Source organism: Spodoptera frugiperda, chromosome 2 (assembly GCF_023101765.2).
Source record: "Spodoptera frugiperda isolate SF20-4 chromosome 2, AGI-APGP_CSIRO_Sfru_2.0, whole genome shotgun sequence".
Classification (NCBI taxonomy): Eukaryota; Metazoa; Arthropoda; class Insecta; order Lepidoptera; family Noctuidae; genus Spodoptera; species Spodoptera frugiperda.
Genome location: NC_064213.1, coordinates 7,344,302 through 7,367,384, shown reverse-complemented (window position 1 = coordinate 7,367,384; position 23,083 = coordinate 7,344,302). Strand labels below are relative to the sequence as shown.

General features: G+C 36.5%; 2 protein-coding genes across 3 annotated transcripts in view; both read right to left on the bottom strand.

The window, feature by feature from the left end:
- Positions 1 to 27: 27 nt before the first annotated feature.
- On the bottom strand, positions 28 to 14,276 carry LOC118269183 (alanine--glyoxylate aminotransferase). Its single transcript, XM_035584154.2, has 8 exons — positions 14,002 to 14,276; positions 12,888 to 13,060; positions 11,570 to 11,762; positions 11,139 to 11,304; positions 1,843 to 1,998; positions 1,302 to 1,394; positions 666 to 914; positions 28 to 296 (listed from the first exon to the last, which is right to left on the bottom strand). The coding sequence occupies exons 2-8, from the start codon at positions 13,044 to 13,046 to the stop codon at positions 143 to 145; spliced, it is 1,170 nt and encodes a 389-aa protein (XP_035440047.2). The 5' UTR covers positions 13,047 to 13,060; positions 14,002 to 14,276; the 3' UTR covers positions 28 to 142.
- Positions 14,277 to 15,285: 1,009 nt separating this feature from the next.
- Positions 15,286 to 23,083, bottom strand: part of LOC118269185 (alanine--glyoxylate aminotransferase-like) — a 48,521-nt gene continuing 40,723 nt past the window's right edge. The window contains exons 1-8 of one of the 2 annotated variants that reach the window (XM_050704808.1): positions 21,977 to 22,109; positions 19,904 to 20,065; positions 18,778 to 18,970; positions 18,133 to 18,298; positions 17,629 to 17,784; positions 17,354 to 17,446; positions 16,431 to 16,679; positions 15,286 to 15,559 (exon numbers count right to left, since the gene is read on the bottom strand). In XM_050704808.1, coding sequence (XP_050560765.1) covers positions 15,409 to 15,559; positions 16,431 to 16,679; positions 17,354 to 17,446; positions 17,629 to 17,784; positions 18,133 to 18,298; positions 18,778 to 18,970; positions 19,904 to 20,062 — 1,167 coding nt within the window. In that variant the 5' untranslated portion in view covers positions 20,063 to 20,065; positions 21,977 to 22,109 and the 3' untranslated portion in view covers positions 15,286 to 15,408. Of the gene's footprint in view, positions 15,560 to 16,430; positions 16,680 to 17,353; positions 17,447 to 17,628; positions 17,785 to 18,132; positions 18,299 to 18,777; positions 18,971 to 19,903; positions 20,066 to 21,976; positions 22,110 to 23,083 lie in introns of those variants that run through there. The other variant, XM_050704806.1, reaches the window with a different exon arrangement.

Sequence of the window (23,083 nt, the reverse complement as noted above, 5' to 3'; positions counted from 1 at the left end):
GATTACCTATCGATAAAAATTAAAGGATTTTATTTAAAACATTTTAATTATAATGTTTATTCATAAAATTACAAATTTCTTTAAACATAAAGATATTAGTTACCTTGTCAAAAGGCAAATTGACTTAATTTTATTTATTAACTTAAAGGGAAGATTTCTTGAGAGCTCGAAGAGTATCAGCCATGGCGTCAGCTACTGCATCAGCGACCTTCGTGGTGGAGTTGACGCCCATGATGCCAATGCGAAGTGCCTTGTCTACTGTAGGTCCTAGTCCAGCGAAGATTAGGATATTGTGGCTGTGGAGATGTTATAAAAATTTTTATCGATCAGAAAGAAGACTGAAAACATAGGCAGACTATTTTGTTTTGTAATGGATTTTATAGCTTGAACTGTTCCTTGTCGCACAGTCAACAATGTTGCGGCGATGTCGTGCGACATCTTCCGACATCACCCGATGTTTCTGGGGACACATGTCGCACGACAAATGTTCCTAGTGAAGTGAGTAGATTTAAATGGTAGGTATTAAGAATTTCATTGAACTCAAGAGGGCTTGGAAGTCGAGTTTGACCACTCAAAATTACTATTTTAAACCTCCAAACAAGGTTTCTTGACAAAACCCTATATACCTTTATCAGACTTGGTGATGTAAATGCAATGGAACTTACTTCTCTCTCATGTATTTAACAAATTGTTTGTAGTCATATCCTTTAGGTAGCTTCACAGTTGTGACGGTTACCAGCCGGTCTACTGGCTTCGGGATGAGGAACTCGAAGGAGTATTCCCGAAGGCGTTTGTGGAAGTGGGCAGTACTGGCAGCGTGACGTGCCCAGGATACTGGCAGGGTTTCTTTCACCAGCTCTTGGAGACAGGCTCGAAGAGCCCACAGCAATGGCGAACTTAGTGTGTGGTGGTAACTGAATGATGGAAAAATGTGTTAATCTATTATATAAAAATAAGTCGGGTTTTCATTCCTGACGCTATACCAGAACGCCAGAACGCATCAACCGATTTCCACGGTTTTGCATTTGTTGGAAAGGTCTCGGGCTCCGTGAGGTTTATAGCAAAAAAAAAATCTGGAAATATTTTACATTGGTGGCGAAACGGAGTTCGCCGGGTTTGCTAGTGTGTTAATAAGATTATGCTTAATTCTGATAAAATAACCTTGGTGGCGAAACGGAGTTCGCCGTATTTGCTAGTGTGTTAATAAGATTCTCCTTAATTCTGATTGAGATTCTTCTGCACTTTTTGCAAAAAAGGATTAAGCGGTATTTTATAACTTGTAGACATGATAATATTCTTACGTTCTTGTGACTCCATCACAGCTCCACTGTTGAGCTAACTGCTTGGCGTCCAGGTAGAAAGGAGGATTGTGCTTCCTGCTGTTAATTTTTTGCCTGTAAACAAAAAAGTAAGAAATTTGGAGATCAGTTTATTGACATACATGAGTATTGTTACTGAGATTTGCGAATCAGAATGAATTACAGTCGACTCTCGTTAACTCGAAATTCATGGGACTCGTAAAATATTTAAAATCACCAAAATGCTCGAAATATCAAATGGTGCGAAATTTGAACTTGCCTCAGAATTTAGGTGCTTCCCTCTTGCAAATTCTGAGATCTTTCTTTCATTTTCTCTCTGCAACTTCAAATTATTAGTACAAGCGCACACGTATTGATTTAGTTAGAAACATTGATTTTCTAGGAACCTTGTAATAATTTCGAATTATCGAAGGTTTTAATTAACGAGTGTCGATTGTATTAGGCTTAATTAATAACTTTGCATCAAGAGGTTTCATTCCAATCATTTTCCCCTAAAAATGGTATAAAAACAGAATTAACTTACTCAGCACGAGCACTAAATGCAATAGGAGAGATGCCAGCTGGTCCGCTGAACACCTTCTGCGTGGAAGTGTACACGCCATCGACTCCCCACTCGTCCATGAAGAATGGCACCCCTCCCAGTGAGACCACGGTGTCAGCCAGGAGTAGAGCTCCATATCTGAAAGATTTCTAACGATGAGAAAGGTTCGGCAAGGGTTCTGATTTCCGGGTTGGGCAAAGTATTACTGGGCTTATTTCGGATTTTCGAAAATTTCGCAATAGTAGTACGGAGTAAATTCCATAATTATGCCCAGTATATGGCAATCCCTGTTACATGGTGACATTGTATAGCGGCATTACGTGTCGAATGTGCACCTCTGCCTATCCTTTCGGGGATAAAAGGCGTGATGTTGCAAATTAATTAAACACGACATTCGAGCAAAAACTGTAGGAAGTAGTAGCTAAGTCAAATAAAAATACTTGAGCATCTCAAAGGACAGTTTACAAGTAAGTGTAAGAGTAGAAAGCTAGTCAAGTTGAACTACAACGCTTAAAGAAAAAAGTAGCCAAGGAAAAATTTTCAAATAGTCGTCGGTCGGAATCACCGAAAAACTTTTTTATCTTAACTTTTACCGCGCTCGGTATTTTCCACTGCATGCTAATTGCAGACTCCTTCGCAGGATGCAATTAAAGAGTTTTCAACTAGAACGTATTCAGACCTAGATCTGAGTAAAAAGCCAAGTCAGGAGTGAAAGAGACAACGAGTGTAATTAAATTGTTCGGTCCCCGTGTCCCAAGTCTCACTATTCCTCGGGCAATCAAATAGTTTTTCTGCTAAAGTTCGCTGTTTTTTTTTTTAATTTGGAAGAGAAAGGGCGACAGGAGGAATGGTTTTAGTACAGATTGGATAAAGGCCCCGCTCGTGGTTTTTACAGCAGTTCGTTAAGTTGACAGACAGGAGCTAAAAGACCGGTGAATTTTGTTAACTTTTCTGCCTGTACAGTTTACTGAGCATTTAATTTGAACACCTTTTAATGAATTGTGTTATTTGGAGACACATGTTATCAATTTCTTATTAAAAGAGGTCAAGTTTTCTTTTACCTACTTTAAGTTCTATCAAGAAAAATGTAGGTACTGAATTCTGATGACGAATTCCATACTCACTGTAGTTCTTCATCCATTTTAATAACTATGGAATATTATTTTTTTGTAAAACATGAATTATATTTGGGAGACATGTTAGCAATTTACTATTAAAAGAAAAATGTAGGTTTAATTTTCGATGACCTGTGTGGATTTTGCTGCTCATTACAATAACTTTGGAATAAAAAATTTTTGTAAAAACTGCTTAGTTTTTGGTTATGTAAATGATAGTTCTCTTTAGGTCACCTAGACGGGTCGGTGAGTAAGCCTAGATTGAAGTCAATAAGTACTAGGCACTATTGGTTACCATTAACCTTTCTTTGAACTAGATTTATTACTACATATTGTAAGCTAATCATATTTATGGAAACATATAAAATGTTTATATAATTTTAGTTATTACTAATTTTGACAATGTTTAATAAATTAATACTTTTTTACAAAATAGGATTTAAATAGTTACAAATAATTGTCTATGGTTTATGTTTCTTTATACTTTTTTTTAAAATGATTATTGTGTTGGTAGCACTGTGGCGTGGCGCCAAATTCGAAGCGTTGCAAAAACTAATTATTTTATATAAATTTATTATAACGTTAATATAGTAAAGCGAGTTCAATCCAAAACCTGTGTTTAGTTTTCAATTCAGAAGTGGGATGAACATATTCACGTGCTGGACAGAATTCACCGCTCCGAAATTGTAAGTTGTTGAGACATTGTAATCGCCATTATTTAGAAGTTTTATTGTGCATGATTATAATGATATAAAACTGCCTGTGATGTGTGAATCGTACGTGAGATTCAAATAAGTAAAGCTATAATACAAGAACAGATAGTACAGTGAGTTCGCGAAGAACAAATATTTATTCTTCACGTAGTGGAGTATCGTGACTATCGGCGGCCCGATACGGAAGACAATTTTGCCGCCTTATTACAAAAATAATTACGTCAAACTGGAAAATACCAAAATAATAGTGATTATAACGTGTTATTTAATTATAATCTGGGTTGGTTTTTCACTAACCATCTACATATTACTGATTTCCTCGAGAAGTGTTATTAAAATAAAACTTATCTTGTGCAACGTTAATTACGACGAAGGAGAATCGTCGCTGTCGTCTGAAAAATATTTTTCGTGAAAGTAGTTATTGGATATATTACCTATTTAACCTTAGCATTTTGTTTTCTGTGTGTGGATACATTATAGTTTTGTTAATTTAATGTTATGATCCCGTACGCTCTGTCCGTACGTATAATTATTTATAAAAAAAAAAAAAAATGTTTACCAAGTTGTAACATTGTTCCGTATTAAGTATATCTAATTTGTTGTTTTGGTCGACTTTGCTAACTTTTTGTTATTATTTTGTTAAGTGACCTTACTAACGAATTTTACAAAAGCCAAGTCGATTCACTAAAAATGTAATAGTTTCGTTTTATGATAAACTCTATGTGTGACTCCTTTATAAGTTATTTAATGAGAATTATTTTTCTGTTATTAGATACCTAAGTAGTATATAGTTATTATTTTATTTGTTGTTGTTTGAAATTGCTAACCATGGGATCTAATAGGCGGAGTAGGTCTCGTAAAAGGCGTACGTCAAAACGTCAACATCGTCGCCGATATTCTAGTAGTGTTGCTAGTTCTTCTAATTCGTCAATGTCTAGCAATATAAGACATGACAAGCGGCGTAAAAGTTCCAAAACTCAATATAAAAAGGACAAAACTCATCAACGTCGTTCAAAGAATAAATTTGATTCCTCAAAAATAAATAATACATTCGGGACGACAACTCCCCCGGTAGTCGAACGAATTTATAATAATAATGATACGAGTACAACTCCGGTGGCGGGCGTAAATTTTCCAATAAATAATATGTTTTCAACACACATTAATGTTATACCTGAATTCGATCCAAGTGACGGGTCTCAAAATGTTGAATCATGGATTCATAAAGTCAATGAATGTGCGCAAATATATTCTTGGAACGATACCCAGATACGTCACTATGCTTTAGCTAAGCTCACAGGTTTAGCTAAAAGATGGTATCAGGGTCTACCTTCGTTATTGTTTACGTGGGAACAGTGGACCGAAAAATTGAAAATAGCCTTTCCGTCAACGGAAAATTACGGAGATATGCTGCAAAAAATGTTACAGTATCGTTGTCGAATAGGTCAGCCTTTGGACGTATACTATTATGAAAAAATGATATTAATTAACAGGTGCGAGATATTAGGTCGAAAGGCTGTAGGATGCTTAGTACATGGCATTGATGATAAATTTGTTAGGATGAGTGCAAACGCTTGCCGTTTTGAAGAACCCGAGCAACTGTTTTCATATTTAAAAACATTGGCTCAAAGCGATAATAATAATATGTCAAATAGGCGCAAAATAAATAATAAAGAGTTCGGATCTCAACAAGAATTACCAAATAGTGGTACGAATTCTTCACGACCAAGCGTTGTTTGTTTTAATTGTGGCGAAACAGGTCACATTAGGACAAAATGTAATAAACCCATGAAACGATGTAACACCTGTCGTAGGGTAGGTCATTTAAGTAAAGACTGCCGTGTTAAACCAAATATGACAGATAACAATGGAGATACAAATTTATTACAAATTACAGCTCCACCTAGTGATAAGAACGTTATGCGTATTCAGTCAAATAATTCAGAAAGTGATAAATTTCATAAAGAGATTAATATTAATGGAAACGTGTTACACGGGTTTATTGATTTAGGCAGTACTTGTACATTATTGAAAGAAAGTCTTGCGAATAAATTTTTTGGAGATTACGAGAAAGATAAAAATGTTCCTAACCTACGAGGATTCGGTAATTCAAGTGTGAAACCTCTGGGAACGGTTAAGGGGTTAATAACCGTCGATGACATATCGGCACAGGTTGATTTTATTGTGGTGTCAGATTTTTATATGCCATATGACGCCATTATTGGTCAAACATTTACTGAGTTGCCAAATGTAGTTTTGTATAAAACCTCAAATAACTTAAGGTTTTATGAGGCACCTAACTTGACTGTTTCAGATATTTTTTCTGTCAAGGTTAAACTTAATTCGAGCCAAGATATCACTATTGAGCCTAATACGACATCACCAGTCGAAGTAGTTACTTTTGCTAAATTCTCCGGGTCTCTATACGTCCCATCTGGTTTACGCTATAGTGATGACAAAAAGTTCTTGGTTTTGCCTGGATTGTATAATTACCTTGATGGTTCTGGCTATATAATGATAACAAATTTGGCTAATGGAAATCTTTGTGTCAGAAAAGGTCAAACTATAGCAAGAGGTTTTGAATATAATGAAATAACAGATAATTATATTGGATATACCACGACCACTAGTCAAAATCCAAAGCCTTTAAGCGATATAAATGTAGGAACACAATTATCACAGTCTGAGATGCAAAATTTAACAGACCTTCTGAATAAGTACCGGGACTGTTTTGCAGTTGATTTATCCGAACTTGGTAAAACAAATTTGACTAAGATGGTAATTAGATTAAAAGATGATATTCCTGTAGTATACAACCCGTATCGTATGTCACTAAAAGAGAAAGAGCAGCTTTCAGAAATTATTGAGGACCTACTTAATAACGGCATAATACGTGAGAGTTCATCGCCTTATGCAAGCCCTGTATTGCTAGTTAATAAAAAAATGGGCAGAAACGTTTATGCGTAGATTACCGGGCACTTAATAGAAAAACTTTAAAAGATAAGTACCCCTTACCTCGCATAGAGGACAAATTGGACTGTCTAGGAGGAAATAGTTTATTTACTAGTTTAGATCTTGCATCAGGCTATTATCAAATTCCTGTAGCCGAAGAGAGTAAGCATTTGACAGCGTTTGTCACTCCAGATGGTTTATATGAGTATAATCGTATGCCTTTTGGATTGGCAAACGCACCTAGTGTTTTTCAAAGAGCTATTAATTCCATGCTGAATGGGGTGGGTCAAAACTTAGTGTTAGCGTACATGGACGATTTGTTGGTTCCTTCTAAAACTGTTCAAGAGGGCATTGAGAAGCTGGAAAAAGTTTTTAATCTTTTGAGAAATTCAAAACTGACTCTTAATCCCAAAAAGTGTGTTTTCTTTCAAGAGAAGATAGAATATCTTGGTTATGAAATTTGCGGTGAGGGTATTAGACCTGGCAAATACAAAACTGACGCAGTCAAACTCTTTCCGGTACCCAAGAATGTTCACGAAGTACGTCAATTTATTGGATTGGCAAGTTACTTTAGAAAATTTGTTAAAGATTTCTCAATTATCGCTAGACCTTTGACTCGATTAACTAAAAAGAATGAACCTTGGCATTTTGGGTCAGAACAGATAGAAGCATATAATACAATAAAAGAAAAATTAGTGTGTAGGCCAGTACTTGCATTGTATGACCCACGTGGTATATTGGAAGTCCATACAGATGCATGTAAATTTGGAGTAGGTGCCATTCTTCTTCAGGATAGCGGCAAGGGTCTTCAGCCAATATCGTATTTTAGTAGGCAGACTTCCCCAGAAGAGCAAAAATTTCACTCGTATGAACTAGAGACCCTCGCTGTGGTCACTGCTTTAAATAGGTTTCGCGTGTATTTGTTGGGTGTAGAATTTAAACTTGTAACCGATTGTAATGCTGTTAAGAGCACGATGACAAAAAAAGATTTAATACCACGTGTCGCTAGATGGTGGATTGCTATGCAGGAGTTCGATTTTACTATTGAATATCGAAAGGGTCTGAAAATGGCGCATGTGGATGCTCTTAGCAGAAACCCAGTGGACAATAAGGATCCACCATCTCGTGACGACGATAGTTACATCTTTCACGTTAACATAGATGTTTGCAACATTGATGTTGATGATGAGAGATGGCTTCAAACAGTGCAGCAGGCAGATGCTGAATTACAAAGAATTGTAGAAATTTTAAAGGACCCAGCTAGTAATAATATAGTCGAAGTGAAAAATAACTTTACCATTAAAAACGGAAGATTATACCGGGTAGTTAAAAAAGAAAGTCATGTCCACCTGCTCTGGGTTGTTCCAAAATCGGTAAGATGGCAAATAGTGAAAAGCAATCATGATGACGTTGGACATTTCGGTTTCGATAAGACATACGATAGAGTGCGAAAGGTTTATTGGTTTAAAAACATGCGTCGTTTCATAAGGAAATATTGTAAGTCGTGTTTACACTGTGCGCACAACAAAGTGCCGGGTGGACCTAAAGAAGGTATGCTTCACCCTATACCGAAACCGAATAAACCCTTCGAAGTCTTGCATGCTGATCATTGTGGGCCATTTCCACAAAGTAAAAAGGGTAATAACTATATTCTAGCAGTCATTGATGCATTTACAAAATATATCTATATAAAACCGGTTAAAAATTGTAAAAGTAAAACTACCATAAATATATTTGAAGAATACTTTTCTTTATTTGGAGTTCCGCGGCAATTGATAACTGATAGGGGCACAAGTTTTACTAGCCGAGAATTTTCTGTTTTTATAAAGGAAAAAGGAATTAAACATACGCTTAATGCCGTTGCAACTCCTCGCGCCAATGGGCAAATTGAGCGTTATAACCGTTCCATTGTAGATGCACTTACTGCAATGAATAATGGTCGACCAGATAACGAATGGGATACAATGATTCCGAAAGTTCAATGGGGTTTGAATAACACTTTGAACAAGGCTACGGGTAAAACACCCGCTGAAGTGTTATTTGGAGTAGCACCTACGGGAGCTTCGGATGGTGCAATGAACTCAGTCGTGTCTGAAATTCATGAATGCGGAAATCGTGAAGATTTACGATTAAAAGTAAGCGAACGTATAGTCTCGGAGCAAAGCAAACAAAAAGTAAACTTTGATAAAAAACGTAAATTAGCACATAAATATAATGTCGGGGACCTTGTACGAGTAGAAAGGGATGTAAATAGTGCCATTCCGGGGCAATCAAAGAAATTGTTACCGAAATGTTATGGGCCGTATAGGGTAGTTAGGGTGCTTGAAAATGACCGATATGAAGTCGAAGATACTCCCATAACCAAGAAAAATGGTAAATCATCATACAAAGCAATTTTTGCGGTTGACAAAATACACCCATGGCTAGTATTTTCCAACGATCCCATGAATAGCGATTCTGATAGTGATAACTTTAATTAGTATAATAGTTAAAATAAAATTTAAGTGATTTATTAAAGGAGAAATTAATTTATGTTTGTTACGGTTAAGTTATAGTTAGCGTTAAGTGAATGGTCAGCCCTGTGTGGCGATACTAGCCTTTTGTGGCGATATCAGCCCCTTGTGGCGACACAGCCCTATGTGGCGATATCAGCCTCTTGTGGCGATACCAGCCCTTCGGGCGGCACCAGCCCTTTGTGGCGATACTAGCCCTTTGTGGCGATACTAGCCCTTTGTGGCGATACCAGCCCTTTGTGGCGATAAAAGCCCTTGGTGGCGATACCAGCCCCTTGTGGCGATACTAGCCCTTGTGGCGATACTAGCCCTTGTGGCGATACTAGCCCTTGTGGCGATACTAGCCCTTGTGGCGATACCAGCCCCTAGTGGCGATACTAGCCCTTGTGGCGATACCAGCCCCTAGTGGCGATACTAGCCCTTGTGGCGATACCAGCCCCTTGTGGCGATACTAGCCCTTGTGGCGATACTAGCCCTTGTGGCGATACTAGCCCATTGTGGCGATACCAGCCCCTTGTGGCGATACTAGACCTTGTGGCCATACTAGCCCATTGTGGCGAAACATACCCTGCTGGCGATATTGGCTCGTTGTGGTGATACCAGTGTTATATGGCGATACAAGATTTTAGTTAAATTTTTTGAGAAGTGTATATAATAGCATATTGGTGATTTATGTTATAAGTTAAAAGTTATAAAACATTGTTGTTTTTATATGCCTAAAAAGGATGAGTTGTGTTTTATGTTGTTGTTGTTATTTGTGATGGAGAATGTTAACAATTTAAGTTGTTATATTATGTTTACTAAGTTATGTGTACTTTTGTTATAAAACTAAAACTGTCTGGATTACTTTTATATTTCATATAAAATTAACATTGTGCTGTTGTCATGGCCATGTTGTAATTTGTTTTAGAAATAGTATGTACTACTAGCTAACAGTTATTGTTGCTTATGTGTTAAACCCTTTTATTTTTGAAGATGTGGACTTTCTGATATTATATCTTATTCACATTCTATATAATGTAAGTTGAAACAAAGTATTGATTATTATTTTTTTTGTTTTGGTTCTTTAATGTTTTCTTGTGGGTAATTTTAGTTGCTTTCACACGCGGGGACGCGTGCTGGGTCAGAATGGCCGATTGTAAGCTAATCATATTTATGGAAACATATAAAATGTTTATATAATTTTAGTTATTACTAATTTTGACAATGTTTAATAAATTAATACTTTTCTACAAAATAGGATTTAAATAATTACAAATAATTGTCGATGGTTTATGTTTCTTTATACTTTTTTTAAAATGATTATTGTGTTGGTAGCACTGTGGCGTGGCGCCAAATTCGAAGCGTTGCAAAAACTAATTATTTTGTATAATTTTATTATAACGTTAATATAGTAAAGCGAGTTCAATCCAAAACCTGTGTTTAGTTTTCAATATTCTCATTATATTATTATCATTTACTTTTGTGCAAATAACTATTTCTTTTTTCGAAAGTTTGATTTTCGTTGACCCAGTTTTATAAAAATGGAATTAAACAAAAGTATTTCTGTTTGTTAAAAATTCAAATCATATCAATAAATTGTTAATATAATTTCCACCGAAATAATGCAAAAATATTGTTTGTTTATGTACGGTAACAATTAATTCTAAGTATTCAAACCTCTTTCCTTAATTTTGTGTTAACTGGTCATTCGTGCTCAAAATAATTATGCGACGCCATTAATGTTTTCTTTTTTACTAATTTGTTCATAATGATTTAATATGGCTGTAACTTGCTTTACTTTAATTAAAACCGGCCAGTATTTTTAGAATGACATTGCTACGCACCTTTTTGCTTATAAATATTTTAATATAATTTAGTGACCAGTGTGACTATAGTATTTTTTAATTCCTTAATTAGAGAATAGAGGAATTCTATGGAATTTCGTTTTGTTACATCATTCATCAAAGGAATTCAGGCCTTATAGGTGCTACATAAGTACTTACTTGTGACAAAGATCGCCTAAACCCTCAAGATTCTGCAGTGTCCCAGTTGAGGAATCTCCATGAGTTATGAAGAGGGCAGCTGGACGTATCCTCTTCAGTTCAGGCTCCAGTTGTGCAAGACTGAAGGTAGTGTCCATTGGAGTACTCACCACTTCGACTTTTATGCCTGAAATCATTTCAAAGGGGTCAAGTCTTTGGAGTCTGAAGTCAGGAATGCAGGACTATTGACGTTTATGGAAATTGTTCGTTATTTATATAGGTATGTGAAGTTAGCAATTGAACTACATAATTATGTTTTACATAAAATAAATTCGTCCTAAAACATTACAAATTGTCTATATCTTAAGCATATTTTTCAACATCAAAGAAAAAAAATTAAGTATGACGATAGGCATAACATAAACTGATAATTATACACATTACAAAATTACCGTATCTAGTGGCTATCACCAGCGCTCGTTGATCCCATATGCCCCTGGAGGCGATAAGCAATGTTTCGCCAGGTCCTACTAGGTTGCTGATAATGGCCTCCATGCCGGAGTGGCCGGACCCACTTGTGGCCATCACCAACTTACTGCGAGTTTGGAACGCATACTGCAAGCTGATACGAATGTCTTCTAGGACCTGGGAATAAAAAGAAAAATAAAACTTGGTTTTTCAAAAGCACTTTGTTTGTTGGTGATAATAATACCTTTAATACATTTTGCATCTGTGTCCAGCCAGGTCTAGTGCAATGGTTTGCACTTCACTGCAAGGCTTACACATTTGAAAAGTGTCTTCCTTGAAGAGGACTTAAATTCCTAACCCCTAGAAGGCCAACAACACACTTGTAGTGCTTCTGGTGTTTCGGGTGTCCATCCGTCGGTTGGTTTACCGGCTTATACCATAAAAAAACAGTGAGTAAAGTATGATGTCTTGGGTATGGTATTCTACTTCTTATACTTGGGAATTATACGAATAGTACTCCTGTACTATCGATAATCATTATCCAGACTTAGCAGTGAAGAATATTCCATTTAATAAAGATAGGATGAGCACGCTCAATAACGACATTACTAGGTCCTATGCTTACTTTCCTCTAAAGAAGATAACCAATTACCGAACAAATATAAGAACCCAAAGAAGTATAACTAAGCCCTCTCATTGAGAATTACATTTCAAATAAGTACAGTGAAGAAAGGCGTCATTAAGTTCGAACGCGAAATATGAAAAGAAAACCTCAACTCATATTTGAGCTCACCTCTTGAGATATGACAAGGCGTGACCTTGGACGGCTGTATGTTTGCCAACCCTTATATAATGGGAACAAACTCAAAAAGGTTGTTTACTTACTCTGCAAACACTCTGGATTATTGCGGTGTGCAGCATTCTTGTAACTCATGAGAGAGACCTTACTTTATTATTCATGTAATTTCACCTGAGTACATAGGACTCCACGCTTTGTTTTTGCATACGAACAATAAACACGCGTGTTTTGTAAGCACAATGACATCACGAACTTTGCCCTGCTTGCCTTCAAATGTTGGGGACCCTGATAACCTCGGGGTAAATGGAAGTACAAAAGGGAAGAGTAAGGATCTCTGTACTGTGATTGTACAGCGAATGTTTGTTTAGTTATCACCAAGGTGATAACGTTGACCCGGTCTAAGTACAAGTGACGCAGCGCACGCAGATAGCGACAGTCATTAACAGCTGTATACTGTCCACGTGTTGATCTCATAAAAACATTACAACATAGTAGATACGTACTTTGAACAATTCCTCGCAGATCGGTGAGAGCACAGGCTTGCTGAGCGCCTTCTCCACGGAAGGCCAGTAGTCACAGGGTCCCGGACCACACAGTAGTGGCTTCACGACCTCTCGGTCTTCAATCCTTGGGGGAGCTACTATGAACTTGTGGGAAGACATGTCGACAATATTTTCTGGAAGAAGAAACGATAATTACGACTTGTACACGCAGAAATGGTCTTTTGCTCCTTTTTAAGGTCCATTTCTAGACATCTCTCATGTTTAAATTAGTGATAGTTGTAGCAAGTTAACGTTTAATTCTCATTTGCATGCAAATATTTATTTCCGCCTTGCACGCCAGAAACAAGAGCATCTCGGTGAAACTACTTGTACCTCGCACTCGGTGACCGATATTCGGCGCAAGTATTCGTGAAGTTTGGTTACCGGAATCGGGTTAATGTTTAGATTTAGTGCTAATAGGGTGGTTGTAAATTTCGTACAATGTTCTGGCGCTATCGGATGGCACATTTGGCAAGTGCGCCTCGCCTGGGGCGAGCGCTGCTTGCCAGCCTCATATTTGTTCCACATGCTATCGTTGGTAGCCTGCGGTTTAACAATTGTTTTTATATCCCAGTTTACCATTCATTCACAGTATGTTCGCTTAAAAAAGCAAAACACGAACGTATTTCAACGTTAACCGTGCCACAGATAAGGGAGGTCAAGAGTGCATTTGGCAGCGCGCTTATTGACATGATAGTTCGTCGTTCCCAAGCTAGATCTGAGGTTATATAAGACTGAGACGCGGGATGAAGATCGAACGAGCGCAATGTTGTCTCGACAAATTGATTCGATTCCCATCGCGACTGTCGAAGCGATCCCGGCTTCCCGGCGGGACACAGCGGAGCGAAAGACGAACGACCCGCCGCCGGGACCTTCACGCTTACAAACAGCTCCGCTCCGGTAGGAATATCACCTCCTTGGCGGAGCTGATGCCGCAAAATGCGACATGAATATTTGTTTGTTTACATTTGATCTTGATTCATGTGGGTCATGTTATCGGACTTGTGGATAACGGAACTTGTGTTATCTTAATTCGTTATTATCTTTATAAAAATCTTAAAAAGTTTTCACTCACATGGTAAATCACAGATTCCGAAAATATTCACTTTTCACTTCACTGTATTGGCCACAAAGGGTTATGTGTCCGCCGCGGCCGGCTAACGAGAACTGACGATATAATGGTGGTCGTTAGTTTATGTATTTATGTATGACGATAAAACTATACAATGATGTAATTGCCTGTAGAGGGGTTCGAAATTATCAAGATTAATTTTCACGATAATTATTTCGTGTGCAAAAATGCACACCACTCTCATTGAGGTTGTATAAAAGGCGACTTACTAAGGCTTTAAGGTTCTTTGGGTAAGTTGAACCCAAAGTTTTACGGAGAAACGGGTAAGTGTAAAATATTTTGACTTACGTTTGTTGATAGATCTACGTAGTTGATGGGTATTGTCACACACATTTAAGATTTGTTTATGGAAATTGTCTTAAAATGACGTCATGCGATTTTTGATTTTTTTTTAAATCTGTTGTGTACTTTAAAACAGATTAGCTAATGAACCTTGTGGTAGCCATAGTTAATGTGATAATGTGATCAAAACGTATTGTATTTGATCACTACATTCCCTTTATTGACTTTGGCTTTATTGGTAATCAAAGAAAGATATGAATGTAACTTATAAATATTTAGTTAGTAGCGATATTGAAATATTTTAATTCGTCATAATTCGCAAAAAAACCATGGGGGCAGTGCATCGATTTCATCTGATATTTTACACTTCATTGACCTATTCCAATAGTTATGATAAATTGAGATAACGATAGTAAAATTATCTTTAAAACTGGGTTTTTTATATCACAGATAATTAAGATTGTAGGAAGTTTTTATATCTTTTCGTATAGGTCATACGTTTCGTAGACTCATATATAAAGCCTTTTATGCTCTCACGAGGTAGGCAGATGTGTACCTGTTATACCTAATGGATTTTTCACTAATCGTATTTTAGTTTGTAATGAATGGAAAGCCTATTGAAAAGATCAAACTAAATTACCTATTCCAGTATCTATTCTAGTTTGAGTAAATTTACTCGTGTTCTTAGTTTGAGTAAAGATATGTCAAGTAAAGTCGTGCTTTTATCCCCGAAGGCGTAGGCAGAGGTGTGCACATTAATGTACCTAGACCCAGTTTTCGCCAATTGTGTTATAAGTCCTATCTATCAATCTATCCTATCTAAAAAGTTTTGTTTCGTGTAAAATGGAATTAATAGGTAGGTACGTAATTGTTTTTCCATTGCATAGTAACATTGGTTGTGAGAATAATAATAAAATATAGGAAATAGTAAATAAAAGCTAGATATTTCAGTATTAACATAGATTTTTTATTAGAAGATTAGAAATATAAACTCGATTTATTTATCACAAGATTAACTTCAACATATCACATTACAAAAACGTAAAAAAAAAAATATATTAAAAATAATTAATACAACGATAACATAGTTTTCAACGTGTCCGCCATTGCATCTGCCACTGTATCAGCCACCTCTATTCTTGCGTTCACTCCCATGATGCCCACCCTTAGGGCTTTGCCCTCCGTTGGCCCACGGCCCTCCAGAATCAGGATATTGTGTCTGTTAAAGGAAAAAACATTAATAAACAAACGGATATAATAATCTTTTTATAAATATTTCCTAGAATTTTTGTCGACTGAACTTGGTGTTGATTCTGTTTTGTTTTACTGGATCTATTTGCCTTAAGCTAAGTACATATTTACGGCGTGTAATTATTTCCTTGAGTACCCTTATCTTTTGAGGTTTTAGGTCTATTTTAGATAACAAGCAGGTGGAAATCAAATAACCTCAAATATCAGTTAGTACATTTTTCTTTTGTTTTCTATTTTTAGGGGGTTTTTATCCATATGGATACGTCAATCCCATCGTACCTTATTACCTAATTAATACCAAATATTATGTAATAGGATATATAAATATATAAATGAAAAGGAAGCATTGGCTAGGTCTAGATCGCTGGTTATGTCGCCCTCACCAGGTTATATAGTCCTCTCGCGATATCCGTTGGAGGATATGTTGAAATGTCTTGAACCAGTCCAATATCTTGTTCAACTTATATTTCCTAATTAATGATTCCCATTCATCATTGTTCCTAACACACTCCGTAGAATTTTCCTCTTGTACTAAATTAAATGTATTGTGTATGGCTTTCTCTGGCCTTTAATCAAAATTTGATTGTATTGTGGGCGATGATGTCATCGATTATTTATAAAGACACCGCAATGGTAGTTTACTAATTCCTATTCTCATTACTATTAAATCAATAATTAACACGTTTTTCTTTAAACCAACTTCACTTCAACTCACTGACGATGAACAAGAAGAAGAATAAATTCTTTGACTTGCAAAGAATTTAGAAGTCAAACTTCACAATTTACATCATAATCCATTTCACAAAGGGATACATAAGTCATTTATCATCTATACTTACTTTTCTCTCAAAACAGCAGTGAACTTCAAATAATCAACTCCTTTTGGGAGAGCCACGGTGGTGACAGTCGTCAGTCTTTCCTCAGGTTTCGGTACGAAGAACTCGAAGCCATGTTCTTGCAGGCGTTTGTGGAAGTGCGCGGTGCTTGCAGCATTACGGGCCCAGACCACTGGCAGTGTTGTGTTGGAGATCTCTTGGAGACAGGCTCTTAATGCCCATAGCATTGGTGGACTCATTGTGTGGTGGTAACTGAGGATGTGAGATAGGAGTGTGGATTAGATGACCATGCCATATTATGATACGATGGAACCGTGGTCTAAATAAACCTAGGCTTCTAAATGATACGAATTAGTAAAGACAGACTAATATAGAATATAACATGTTTGGTAATATGTAATAATGAATAACTAAATATACATACATACTTTAATTAATTTGCAGAAATGTTAATACATTAAAGTCTGCGTACACATTTATTAATAAATTGTAAATTATTATTAAAGTATAATTTAAGAAAAATCTCAGTTGATTGATGTAAAGAATTTATGTCGAAATTAATTTTATATTTAGAATGACATATAATCATATTTTGAGTTATCGTTATAATTTATCTCAATTGATTAAGTAAGATAATTCGTGTTAAACAATGGTTTTTCTGTTTTCATTTTATTTTGACAACTAATTTATCAATGTCATTAACTCATGGCAAAATTATCTTGTATAATTATCTGGGTATTGGGTTTTTTCGGTATTTCGTAATTTTATCAAGATACCACTATCGTACGTCTGGAATGTGCCCAGTCTAAGGCTCAAACGCAATGATATGAGACCTTCCATATTCCTTCTTGGATTAAACGGTGTGAAGCTATGTTATATTAATAGTTATAGCTATTATTTATTAATAAGTAAAAATAAATACTTACATTCTAGTATCACCATAACAGTTCCACTGTTTCGCTAATAATTTGACGTCGAAGTAGAAAGAAGGTTCATGTTTCCTGTTGTTTATCTTCTCCCTAAAACAAAAATAACAAAATTATCATTTGGTTACAAAAAAATATATTATATATGTTTCAGTAAATGGTGAAAGTATTTATAAGTATCCATGCATATCCATCCATCTGATCAGCATACTTAATAATCTTTAGAAACTCATGAAAACTCTGAAATACTATAAGTGTTAAGATTATTAACTTACTCTGCTCTTGTACTGAATGCTACAGGGGAAATTCCAGCAGGGCCGCTGAATGCCTTCTGTGTCGAAGAAAATACTCCATCTGCTTCATATTCGTCCATGAAGAAAGGGTGCCCACAGAGTGAGACCACAGTGTCTACTAGAAGTAGGGCTCCATACCTGAAATAGGAAAAAATACACATTATAAAATTAAAAAGAGGTTTTACCTATAAACGTCAGTTGCAAGGTACTGGTTGGTTGGAGGTAGAGCTGTCAAAATAAAAAAAAAAAACTTTAATGGCATCTTCTAATTTTTTCCTGAAAAGTGGCCAGATTGCATTGCTATTAAAATTCTCCTATCAAAAGAGGTTTCATACCTAGTAAAATTAAGTAAGTATTTTGAGTGTACCTATAACTTAATAATTATTAATGAACATATTGTCGTTGTTCACTGTGTAAAGGACTTTAGTTCCTTTTTCCACTTCTAAACACCATTATCATAAACTTAAATGACATAACAGGACTTACTTGTGACAAAGTTGGCCCAAGCCATCCATTTTCTGTACCGTTCCTGTTGAGGAGTCACCGTGGGTGATAAACAAGGCAGCGGGGCGCAATCTCTTTAATTCTGTTTCTATTTGTTCCAGGTTGAAGGTAGTGTTCATTGGAACTCGGGTTACTTCGACCTTAATTCCTAGAAGGAGAATAGAAGGAAAGGATTACTAAAAATTGTAAGTAATTTCAGTGTACAATGACTTGAGTTTAGTTGGTCATCTTAGGGACAGATTTCGAATTCATAATCTATGAATGGCCGGCTCAAATGAATAAATCAGTGAGAGCGCCTCACGCGCTCTTGTTTCGATCACGTTAAACGTAAAACAATCTTGTATTAAGCTCTCTGTCTAATATAGATACCTTAACTGCCGTACTCAGAGTAATTTAATGGTTACTTAAACTATTCCTTAGTAACGATTTTGTTCCGAAAACAATTACTAAGGACTGGGTTAATTAATCATTAAATGACTCTGAGTACGGTGGTAAGATTGATAATTTTAAAATGGAATTTATTTTAACCACATTACCTGTGGGCCTTAGGATCATATTCAGATAGAAGCCGGCTAAAGATAATGTGAGAATGATTCAGTACATAAACAAATATTATAGGCTACTTACCCAGTCGTTTAGCAATGATTTCAGCACGTTGATCCCATATACCCCTCGCTGCGATGAGCAGGGTCTCGCCGGGAGCCACCAGGTTATTGATCACGGCTTCCATACCAGCGTGACCAGCTCCAGACATTGCCAGAACTAGTTTACTCTGAGTTTGGAAGACGTATTGTAACCCTGCTCGAATGTCGTCTAAGACCTGTTGAAGGAATTATGGTTTTTGTTCATGGTTGGTAATGGACCAATGTTTAATTGATTTTAGACTCTCATATGTCTTTTAATGGATAGAGCCATTAGTTCCTTGGTTGGAAAATATTGATGGTATAAGTCGGTAAACGACTAGACGGATCACCTGATGATAAGCAATCGCTGCCGCTCATGATCACCAAGGGCGTTACAAGTGCTTTGTCAGCATTTTGTCGATATCGTCATTCTATCTCGGTGTAGGATGACTATATGTTTGTCTAGACGTGGTATCTTCATCAGAAAACGTCCACACCAATAATTACTGGTTCTCGAACAAAAGTTTTGTTTTAAAATCCCTTTCAAACTGGTTTAACTATAGAATGGAACGCAAAATTTCCCTGGATTTCGCACGATCATTCGAATCATTCATCGTATCGTTTACGTTAGCAACCAGGCTGTAGTAATCTGCTATAATTTTGCAGGTAAATATATTATTTATTTATTTTGACCTAAAATTAACCAAGATAAGATATCAGACTGCCACTTCTGATTGCAATAGACCGAGTGTAGTGCTTCCAACTGATAAAAATAAATCAAATCATTGTTAGGTCTGCAATTACAAACTTCACTACTTAATAATCAGCTGATTAAAACGCAATATGAACAAGTTGTCAACTTGTAATCATTATTTTTGAGTACAGTTTCATAAGTGTGGGAGAGCCATGCTTTGGCATTGGTGGGGCGGCTCGACCGGAGTGAAACAACGCTTGCTTTGTGTAAGTAAGGTTACCGGCTGCCCCATTACCCCCTTTTCCAATCTTCTTAATTCCCGATTCCCCAACAATCCTTAAATACCTAACCCCCAAAAGGCCGGCAACGCACTTGTAATCCCTCTGGTGTTTCGGGTGTCGTCTAGGGTTTCACCAGTTTTTAAGGCAATACATACATGATAGAATTCATCGCAGTTCGGTGTGATGATGGGGTTGGCAACAGCCTCGGCGACTGAAGGCCAGTAGTCACAGGGCCCTGGACCACACAGGAGAGGCTTCACAAACTGCCTGTTCTGTATCTTCGGCGCAGACACCCTGATCTTGTCTGAATGCATGGCCTGGGAAAGAGATTTTATTATGAGTATAAGTGTGGTAAAAATAATGGTACAGAGTATTTTTAACTATATATAGTATGTATGACTTTTGTATGTGAAGTGTTATTTTCTAAGTCTTTTAAATAAAAGACTATAAAAAATTTTAAAGACCCGGAAAAAGACTTAAAATTGAATAAAATTGATCTCAAGGGTGCTTTTCCACAAAAGATCTGCTATGCTACGTTGCTGTGGATGCGTTTAACTTCCGCCAATCATATTCATAGTCATACACATAGTATATCACTGGTGGAAACGGACTTAGTTAAGCTATGTTTTTTATATGGAAAGATGCGTCTTGTGTATGTGTGCTATGGATGGCTACCCTACTATCGATACATGCGCATCTTTATCGCACAACTACATAGCTTAGTATCAGTGGAAATGGTCACATAGTTTCATAGCTATTACATCTTCGTAGCATAGCTACATAGCACATCTCTGGTGGAAAAACACCCTCACACACTCGTTGCCAAGTCTGTACTTAAATCTTAGATATTAAGAACTTCTAATTAAGGACAACTTGAAGTACTCGTGCTTACATACTTCTTATATTTATTAAATACGCAATTTATTATAAAAAAATCTGTAGGCTATTTGTATCGCAACCTGAGAGGACTTATTTTACATTTTTACTAGCTTTCCGCCCGCGGCTTCGCCCACGTGTAATTCGGTTATATATAGCGTTTTTTAATGATCTCGACAGGGCTTTTTCTTCCACCTTCCGGTAGAGTATACTTTCAAGTTGGTCCCGTTGTTACCTAGTCAGGATCTGATGATGGTATTCCAGGGAAATCAAGGGCAAACCTGAAATTTACAGGCAATTACGTTTTTGACAATTTCATAGATCTGTTTAAGTATTTGCGTCTGATAGTCATCATCCCATGTGAATGAGCTGATGATGGAAGGTACAACTCCTCAACGGTTAGGAGTTGAAAGAAAATTCTTACGAAGTTATACGTACATGTGAGGCTATTAGGTTGACCTGATAATAAAAAGTAAATCTCATTAACGTTAAGAATTTAGGTGAAAATGGATGCGGACAAATTTCGTCTCTTCACTTGTTTCCTTTTAGCTGTTTGTATGGGTAGTGTTAACACAAAATAGGGATTTAAAGGCGTGATGTTATTAATGTTATGCATGTATGTACATAATTATGTATGTTAAAGAGACGACTGAAAGTTGTCATACAAAGTCTTTTTTTAAGGATGGGAAATCATCAAATGACCTCTCCCGCTCTGGGTGGAACGGAAGGGAGTGTCAGACTTTTACTGACTAAAACCCACCTCGTTCCTTCAGTTGCCCTTTGCGTTCAGGGGCCACGGTATCTCGTTAGAACTTTCCCGCAGCCCCGGCTCAGTTTATCCCGTTTCCCCCCTTGGGGGTTGACATTTCAAAAATCCCTTCTTAGTGCTCACTTATGTTACTAAAGGAACCTCTGTTCAAAATCTCAGACTCCTATACCGAGCGGTTTCGGCTGTGCGTTAATAAATCAGTCACCCAATCGCACCCCTAAATCACGATTGGAGGGTAGTTTGAAAAAACTTATAATGTCAAACATATTTACTTGCCTATGTACGTGTTCATGCCAAGTTTCAAGTTTATAAACCCAAGGAATAAGATTTTTCATAGAAACGTTTTTACCCCCTTTCCCCCCCTTGGGGGTTGGATTTCCAAAAATCCTTTCTTAGTGCCCCCCTACATATCCCAAGGAACCTACATTCCAAATTTCAGCTGTCTACGACCAGTAGTTTTGACTGTGCGTTGTCTGTCAGTCAGTCACTCAGTAACGGAAGAGTTTTATATATATAGATTTATTTTGACTTTATGAAAACATAAAGCTACGTATAAGACTTAACAGCTTACAATAGTACTTACTGAATGATTTATATATATATCACTGGCTTTAACACAGGTAAAGCAAACACAGATTACAAAAAAAAAAAACGAAAATAAATAAAGAATTTTATCGAAAACTCGTGCAACACAGACCACTGGTAACGAAAGACTATCTCGATTATAGAATACTACGGTAGTAATTATATTGTATTTATATACTCGCGTATCATATAATCGATCAGTTTACCAACATTATAAATAAACCTACGTGTAATAACGATGACAAAGTTATAAGATAGCGATTGATACAAATATAGATATATATTTAGTATACAGGTTGTCCCACTTACTGCCGCACTCAGAGACATTTAATGATTACTGAAACGATTCCTTAGTAACGATTTTATTCCGAAAACAATTACTAAGTACTGGGTTAAGTAACCGTTAAATGACTCTGAGTACGGTGGTTAGTGTTAAGTAAAATTTACGTGGTGCTTGGCGACTGGGCTTCTCCGAGTTGTGCAGTCTTTTTTATGCTTTTAGGCTTAAATAATTATGTCTTCTGCATTAAATTAACCAAGGGAAATGTAAACTATTATTTTATTTTTCTTCTCCACCATCTTCTCCATCATAAATAAATGAAATAAATCAGAAGATATTCTTCTGATTTATTTCGTTGCGGATCCAAGACAGCGACATGAACTTCAGTGTTTCCGTGTTTTTATGGTTACCTCTACTGTAGATCCTGGCTTACAGGAGCTAAAAGTATGGGAGGATGTAGCGGGCTTGTCCCATTAAAAAAAAACCGGCCAAGTGCGAGTCGGACTCGCCCATGAAGGGTTCCGTAGCAGCAAGTAGATGACATAATATAAAAGTTGTAAAATAACTTTGTTTTACATAGTGTTTGTATGAACGACAAAGTTATATTTGCGGTTTTTGAAAATGTTTTATTTCTTAAAAACTAATATCTCGTTCAAACCAATTTTCATTGTTAGTTTCTATTGAAATCTATAGCATATATTTTTTTCAGTTTTCTTACTCTCTTATTTTAAAAGTTAGAGGGGGGGGGGAACGCTCATTTTTCCACTTTGAAAGCGTCTAACTTTCAAACGATTGATTTGGACGAAAAGTGGTTTTAGGAACCTT

What these genes read in the sequence shown, in the direction of transcription:
- LOC118269183 (XM_035584154.2), bottom strand. Translation starts at nt 13,046, where the DNA reads ATGTCTTCCCACAAGTTCATAGTAGCTCCCCCAAGGATTGAAGACCGA. An exon ending in GGTGATAGCCACTAGATACG is followed by an intron (nt 11,305 to 11,569) that starts GTAATTTTGTAA and finishes AAATGATTTCAG; the next exon opens with GCATAAAAGTCGAAGTGGTG. An exon ending in GCATTTAGTGCTCGTGCTGA is followed by an intron (nt 1,395 to 1,842) that starts GTAAGTTAATTC and finishes TTTTGTTTACAG; the next exon opens with GCAAAAAATTAACAGCAGGA.